Here is an 8409-nt window from a genome sequence, read left to right on the forward strand (position 1 = left end):
TACGAGTTCAAACCTCATGAACGAGAATTGTTCAGTTCGAATACCATCAAAGTTTCAATTATTGTCATAACTTACTGGTTTGCATATATATGCTGAGCATTAAGGGCAGCTTGCAAAGAAATAATGCAGGACATTTACAAGGTGGAAAGCATACATGATGTCTGGAAAGTTACGCTTGTTTACATTGCAGACTTAAGGCAGAAGAAGAACCACGTTTACTAAGACATGAATGACTGCAAAATGCCAAAGCCTATATGGCAAAGAACATATCATATCCAATTGTGATGATAATATCTGCAGATTAATGCCAAAAGTTTGGCACACAAAGAACATATCATATCCAAAAATCTAATGCCAACTCACCCCATTCCAAATCCGATTCCTCCGTCCACATGGTTGCAATTAAATGAACGTTTAGGCGGCGCCATGTCTGAAAAAACAGGCATCCTTAAAACTAGAAGACAAAACAGAAACATCTGTGCCCAAAAAATCCATGGTGGATGGCCATATTAATACTGATATGTATATGTTCATGCATATGGTTCGAAACCTAAAGCTCTTTAATTTGTTTCCTTGATCTACCAGGCAAAGAAATTAATAAGAGCGAAGAATCGCATCGCACTAGTGGCTAGGCATAGGCATAGGCATAGGCTTAGGCCCTGTACATGTGTGCTAGCAGATAACAAAGCATGCCCATGTTCATGTGTTCCATGGGGACATGTTTAAACATGCTTTTATGAGGATCAAAATCATCATTAGTAGCTAGGGCTGAGATGTTTGTCAATTGTCTGTCTGGTTCAACTAATTACATTAGATTAACGTTAATCGATGATTTTAATTAGACAGGAAAACCAACCATATCTTTATAAGTATCTGTAAACTACCACAAACAAACAAATAGCTAGCAATATCATTAATTTAATCCCCATAGGTTAGGCATTGCGATATGGGATATATTAATTATAAAAGAATGATAATAATAATTATGGCATTAATCTAGGCAGCTCTCTGATTTTGTTCCAACCATTCCACATGGGCAGATTTTGCTGCAGATTTAGAAAGCAATAAAATAACAAACAATCCGTGGAAGGATCCCTTTCCTGGATTTTGGGCATGAATATTCACATGAGAAGTAGTATCCACTAGGCAATTTGGCATGTTAAGAAATAACTTCACATACATGCATGGGCAAAAACATTATCGCTGATGACAAGTTTAACTCAAATCTATCAATCGATGTAATTCCATTTCTGTTTATTAGAATTACAACTTACCAAATGAATGCTTTATAAGTTTAAACGGAGATTAAAACATTCACATAAGTTCTAATTCTGATATCTTCGTGGTTGCATGCAAACAGTTTACAACAATTGCGGAGATAGTGATCTTGACATGGCGTGCAATTGACTCACCAGGCCACAGCAGGCCTTTTGGTCGGCCCATCTTATAAGGCCCACTAAATGAAAAGAGAACCCTAGTCAGGCCTAGTAATCCCAAGTTATAGTCCCAAAGGCGGGCATAACCTCACTAAGCAGGGAGACTATAGTGCAAGATTTCTATAGTGAGAGCCTATATGGCCCTTAGGTGAGGTCCTATCTCTTAACCGTTAGATTAGGCTAATTAATTTAATCCAACAACTAACTAATTTGATATAATGGTTAAGAGATAGAGTCTCGACTACAATAAGGGGTAATAGGGAGGCTCACGAAGTAGTGCCAGTTTCCTTTCCTCAAAGCTTAGGTGCATTTCGCTCTATATAAATGATAAAATGTTCTACAGAAGACCTCAAGGCCCCATTTAGTTCACGGAAAGAATTTAATGAGAAATCAAGAGGAAGCAAGGTATTTCACCCTGCTAATAACCATGTCTGGTAAGGTGGTAAGGAGGCGTTTGGTTCGTGAAAAGGAACTCATAGGAAATGAATTGCCATGTCTTTTTCCAAGGAGATGAGAAATGAAAAATCATGTTTGGTTCATACCATAATGTTATGTTAGATCTATAGTTTTGGAATGTGCAACAGCAACTACACCGTTTGCTTGTTTAATGTAGAAGGTGCCTCCTACAGTTATTTGCTTGGGCTGCTGTATAATTAGAGAGGGTGCAGTTAAAAAGATAAAATCAACAGGTCTTGGATAACCATCTCATACTCAATTTCTCAATTTGACCTATCTATTACATGGGTAAATTTCAATTAAGAATCCATAGTTCAAAACGTTCTACAAGATAAACGCGATCTTCTTACATGCCATTATAATTAATAAAAACAAAGTACCCTGGACCAATTTGAACAGTTGCAAGTTCGAACAACACAAAACTGCTATCAAAATCTGAAATTAACTTAAGATTGCTAGAAAAAGCTGCTTAGAAAAAGGCGTAACTTAATGCTGCTGCACTAATTACTGGCAGAGCTGCTCAACTGCCGTCACAATCTGGGCAGGTTGAACAACAGTCACTTCCTCCAATGTTGCGGCATATGGAGTGGGAACATCCTGTGAAGACAGGCATATAATAGGGGCATCTAGATAATCATGGAAGTTCTCAGTGATTGCTGCAGTCAAGCTAGCACCAATTCCACCCGTCCGCATGCACTCCTCGACAATCAGCACGCGGTGTGTTTTCTTCACTGAATTTCCTATTGTGTGAAGATCAAATGGTTTCAACGACCTAATATCAATCACTTCTGGATCATAACCCTTATTCACCAAAGTTTTGGCAGCCTGCATCACATGATACCTCATCCGAGAGTACGTCAATATAGTGACATGCTCCCCAGGCCTAACCATCTCAGCTTCCTCAAGAGAACACACATATTCTTCATCTGGAATTCTCTCCTTGAGATTGTATAGCAACACATGCTCAAAAAGAATCACTGGGTTATCACTTCGAATGGCAGCTTTCATCAAACCTTTGGCATTGTAAGGGGTTGAGCATGCTACCATTTGGATTCCAGGAATCGACTGAAAATAGGACTCTAGACGTTGCGAGTGCTCAGCCCCAAGTTGCCTTCCCACTCCACCAGGACCACGAATAACTACTGGAATTTTAAACTGACCCCCAGAAGTGTAGTGGAGCATACCACAGTTGTTGGAGATCTGGTTAAAGGCTAGAAGGAGAAATCCCATGTTCATACCCTCGATAATTGGTCTCAGACCAGTCATGGCAGCTCCAATACCCATACCTGTAAAGGAGTTCTCAGCAATAGGAGTATCAAGAACCCTGAGATCTCCATACTTATCAGCCAGGCCTTTGGTCACCTTGTACGATCCTCCATAGTGTCCCACATCTTCACCCATTACACATACAGTGGGATCCCTAGCCATCTCTTCTTCCAATCCTTCACGTAGGGCTTCAAAAAGCAGAAGTTCGTGCCTAAGGAAAGAATGCTTATCTTGTCAACTCAATGAGTAACAGAGGAACCAAATAACTAACATAACCATACTATGATCCTGTAGATGTAGTTCTCATGGCCATATATATATCACTTCATAACCTACTCATCAATTTCAAGCAAAGATAAGTGCAGGGAGTATAGCACACACACGATATTGTGCCAACTCACAAGATAAAGATACACCCGCTTATGCATAGGGGACCATATGCAGTGGAAAGGGAAAAAAAGAAAGTAAATTCATTACATTTCAATTCAAAATATAAGTCAACCTACAAGGACACATCCAGCATGATTGTCAACTATTCATATTTTTATCTAATTAAGGAAATTATGAGCTTCTTATACTAAACAGTATCCTAAATTGTAAAAAACAATGCATGTCGTCATTGCGGACCTAACAAATACACTTCTTTTGCAGGCATGTCGAGACTCAAGCATCAATGTAAAAGATTGCAAATTTTCGCATCTACGCACAGTAGAAAATGTAATTCTCATCTTGTCATGTACAGACCCTATTTTACAATTGCTTAAATTTTTACTCTTAAACAATTGAAGATAACAAATAATTGGAAATAAAAAGTCAGACAAGGTGTAAATGTCATGCTAATGCTAGCCTACAATACCGAAACTGAATCTTAACACTGAATTACAGGCAAAAACCACACGTTTGATAAGTGCAAAAATGTGAACTTGTGATGCATGAGAATCAAGTTTAGCCAAAAACAAAAGCTCACAAGCAAGCAAAGAAAAAGCAAAAAACTGAAACTTTGCAATCCCAACAATATAAAAACATACCCAGGTTTCGATGCCGTCGAAGCCGCAGCGCCATCAGCCTTTGTCTAGAAAAAAAAAACACCCACAAGCAAAATCAGAACTCCACGCATTATGAATAACAAATTCAACACAATTTTCAAATCAATAGAAAAAAAAAATCAAAGAGAAACAGAAAGATGATTAACTGCAACAGCATTGGTAATTAGCTGATCGGCCCGACGAGCTCTTGAATTCGGACCCGACTTAGCCCCGGCATCAGATCTGACAACAAAGAAGCTCACTTTCCTCCCTGAATCAAATCAATGAGCAAATAAGTAAACAAAAATAAATAAATCAATGGCGCTGAAGAAAAGGCTAAAGAGGACCAGGGCAGACCTGGGAGGGATCTACGAGAAGGGAGGAGAAGCTTCCTTGAGTTGGAGGAGACCGATATAGCAGCCGAAGTAGCTCCAAAACACTGAGAGACTGTAGCCATTGAATTTCAATTCTCGAGCAGAAATTGAAATTCCAAGAAACCAATTGAATAAAAAATGAAGCTAATGAAGAAGAATTGGAGCGAGAGAGCAAGTTTATATGAGGATTTGGGCGGAGGGATTGAGAAATGGGTTTGGCGATTTAATTGAGAGGGCTTTGCATTCACAGAGCGTCCCGCTTAGTTTTCATCGCCTCCATCTGGCATTCTCATCCCCTGCATGCTGGTGTTGCACTACAATAGTGGAGAACGAGCCACGTGAGGGAGAAATGGTGGAGAAATTACGGGATTGGGTCTGTGTGTTTAAGAAGGGTTACGTGGAGGGTTGTGAGTGGAGGTGTAGAGTGCTGTGGAGGAGGTTATATGGTGTGGATTAAAGTTGCCGTTGGTGCTGTTCTTGTGTGAGGCACCATTTGGTGGCCTAGCTTAACCAACCGAAACAGGCAGCTCGTTAATGTCAACGTGCAGCTCACGTGATACCATTCATTAGAGAATCAAACGGCCCAAATTATTGGGTTCTAAATTGGCAAGCCCACCCCGGTTTAAGTCGAAATTTTGGGTTCGAAGATTTGATAGCCAGAATCATTCGTTGATAAATGATCATTAAGAGTCATACTCAATAGAATTTGATCAATCATTTTTTTTGTCGTTAAGGTGGAGAATTGAAACAAGAATTCACTTTCTTTATCATCAATTGAATCATTGTTCAAGACCCATGATTCTATTTTATCGTTTGCCCAAAATTATTGAATAAAGTCACTTTATAATTACTTTGATTCCTAAAATATAAAGCCTTGTTATATTGTTTGATTGTCAATTAAAAAGTATGTCCATTATCATCATAGAAAATAGTCTCATTATATCGATATCATCCCGATATGTTGTCAAGATTGTTTATATTTCTTATTAATAAAGTATTATTATTTGTTGATATTTTAATATTGTCAATTTGCTACCGCAATAGTGATATTTGAGATATCTAAAGTACTTTATTTACTTATAATTTTATTACAAATTATGAAACAAAATGTAATGGATCGGCCCATTAGCCCATAAGGTCAACCCATATAATTTGTGGTCGTTAATTGGTATCGTCATCTTCGTCCAATAAAAACAAAGAAGAAAATAATATTTTCAGACAAACCAACCCCCTCACCTAAAAATGGGAAATGGGAGAAAACAAAAATAACAAAGAGGAATAGAAGAAAAGGCGCGTGGACAATGGAGATTTTCTATCTCTTATGCTCCATCCTCTCCACCTTCCTCACTTCCCTCACTCTCTCCCTTCTCCTCCCGTTCAAGACTCTCCTTCGCCGCTTCTCTTCACGGGCCGCCTCTTCTTCCTCCGTCTCCCTCTACAGAGGCACCGTCTGGCACGAGCGTCGCCGCCCCGTTCACCACTCTTTTCGCTATGACGTCCGCTACGCGCTCATTGACTTGGACCACGAGCCACAAGGCCTCCCCAACCACCTCTCCGCCGAGGAAGCTCGCCGCATTGCCGGCACCAATGGCCGGACGTAATCTCTGATTAGCTAATCACTTGGTTTTGCTTTTGCTTAATTACTGATTAGTTATATGCTAATAATTCATGTGTTTTGGTGAATTTGGTGTTAATGATGAACAGTTTGCTTTTGACAATACCTCAAAGTGTGGGATACGAGCAGAACCCATTGAGCTTGTACTACTGCTATGATAGTGATGACCACCTTTTGCAAAAGTGCATTGCCGAGGTTTGTTTTTCACTTTGCTGCTTGATTAAGTTGTATTTTTTTAAGATTATTGCTGCTGATATATATATCATTATTAGGTAACCAACACACCATGGGGAGAAAGAGTGACATTTGTTTTCAACCCAAATTCTGATTTAGTGGCAAAGCCGTTACATGTCAGTCCTTTTATGGTATGTTTCTATGTTTCAGTAGTAAATTGCTGTGCTCAATTCGTATTTGACAATTCTTGGTGTTGATAGGAACTTCTCTATTTTGAAATTGATGAGTTCATCTATAGCTTTTGTTGTAATGTTATCTCACTCATTTAGTAGTGTAGCTTTGACAAATCACAAGGACAGTGTCCTGTTTCCGTAAGTTTAGATGCACAATGGATGAAGTGGAGCATATAAGATTTTAGAAAAGCATTGGTTGTGGCAGAATATCATACCACATTGTCATGTAGCAAACAAGAAAGAAAAAACTTTGAGGGGTACATTATACTAAGATCTTTCTATGTGCTGACTTAAGAGAATGGAAAATGTGCGGTATGTGCATTTTGTAGATGGATGGGTATGGGAAGCTAGGATGGTTTTTGATGCCCTCAACATGTGGTTGTGATTTCTGGCTTCTGATAGATGTTGTACTTTGTCTAATTGTAGTCATTTCACTTGTTCCATTCTCAGCAGTAGGAAGAAAGTGTTTCTTGTGGTCAGTTGAATTGTAAAAACTGTAGTGATCAACCATTTGCTAAGTTTTACTGAAATGTGTTTATGGTTTGTATGCCTTGCTCATTGTGCAAATGTCAACTTTGAGAAACCATTTATGACAATTGCAGGATATGGTGGGGGATTGGAGTATCAGAGCAAATGCTCCTGACGATGATCTATTTGTTTCAATTTCAGTTCAACACCCTGAGCTTGGTAATTATTTCACAGCTACCCTGAAAGCCAAAAGGGTATCGTCGTCATTGGTGTTTGATCATGCCCTGTTTTTCTGGTTGATGCCGCATAAGGTTGCAGTGTGGATATATTGGCATGTAAGTATAGTAGGATAGCTGCTTTATTTGGTCTCTGCTGCACTCTAGATCTTACCATAAGCTGAATCAGATAAATTTAATGAAAATAAAAACTTTGGTTAGAAACTACTTATAGTTGGATCAGTTACACTAGTGGAATTACTATACTTTGGACTAATTCAAGATTTAAGTTGACTCTTCCAAGTTGAGAATACGTCTATGCTTCAACATTGAATCAATTGCGGTTCTTTTTCTTTTACCATTTCTTTCCCAGGCCTTCAAACTCTGGTGGAAGAATTTATCATTTGTCCAACACCCAAGGTACACCAACCCTGCATACAGGGAGGAAGCTTTGGAACGCAATGAAAAACTTCAGTTCCATCAGGCTGCCGGATTGGACAAAGATAAGCAGCATCTGCAATTTGAAGGAAGTGGTCAAGGCTGTATGTCTAGCAGGAAAAGCGAGGCTCGTTTTTGTACATGGAGAGATGCTAAGTGGCCTTGGTCTTAACTCCGAACGGTAGGACTTAGTGTTATCCTCTATGTTAACATGGGAAGCAGCACTGGATTTGGGTAGTTCTATTTGTTCTTGTTCCCTCCAAAGTTTGTACTATACAGTAGAAAAGCCCATTGAAAATGAAAATACATATAATAACGCAAGCTATAAACCTAGGCTAGGAAAAGATCAAAGCTTAGGCTGCAATCTTGTTTATGTCTTTTTTTGGGACACAAATTATGTATCTGTCCATCTGGATAAGTTAAGCTTCCACTTGACTATGAGCTGCTACCTACTCACTATTTCTGTATATGATCATGTGGCTCAATTTTTCTTTTTTTTATTTAATTTGATTTCTATAATGATGGACTGCGAACAACTCTTTAGTTTTTCTCTGATATTCAATTTGTAGGATAAGTTAATATGATTGTACTAAATAAATAGTTTGGTTTAAAATGATACGTCGTGGTGTCCACTAATAATTTTTTAAGGGAATTTAAGGTTTTATGAAACTTTAAAAAATAGATGTGTCAATTGTTAACAGCAAGAAAC

The 8409-nt window shown here is 38.6% G+C and overlaps 2 protein-coding genes across 2 annotated transcripts; one reads left to right on the forward strand and one right to left on the reverse strand.

Annotated features, from left to right (window-relative positions):
* Positions 2114-4869, reverse strand: LOC18779082 (pyruvate dehydrogenase E1 component subunit beta-3, chloroplastic). Its single transcript, XM_007211902.2, has 4 exons — positions 4541-4869; positions 4351-4454; positions 4187-4230; positions 2114-3369 (listed from the first exon to the last, which is right to left on the reverse strand). The coding sequence occupies exons 1-4, from the start codon at positions 4638-4640 to the stop codon at positions 2397-2399; spliced, it is 1221 nt and encodes a 406-aa protein (XP_007211964.1). The 5' UTR covers positions 4641-4869; the 3' UTR covers positions 2114-2396.
* Positions 5701-8205, forward strand: LOC18778741. The gene is made up of 5 exons (XM_007211603.2): positions 5701-6154; positions 6262-6367; positions 6445-6537; positions 7182-7382; positions 7636-8205. Exons 1-5 carry the CDS (start codon positions 5859-5861, stop codon positions 7870-7872), a joined length of 933 nt encoding a protein of 310 aa, XP_007211665.1. The 5' UTR covers positions 5701-5858; the 3' UTR covers positions 7873-8205.

This window comes from Prunus persica, chromosome G4, assembly GCF_000346465.2.
Source record: "Prunus persica cultivar Lovell chromosome G4, Prunus_persica_NCBIv2, whole genome shotgun sequence".
Taxonomy (NCBI): Eukaryota; Viridiplantae; Streptophyta; class Magnoliopsida; order Rosales; family Rosaceae; genus Prunus; species Prunus persica.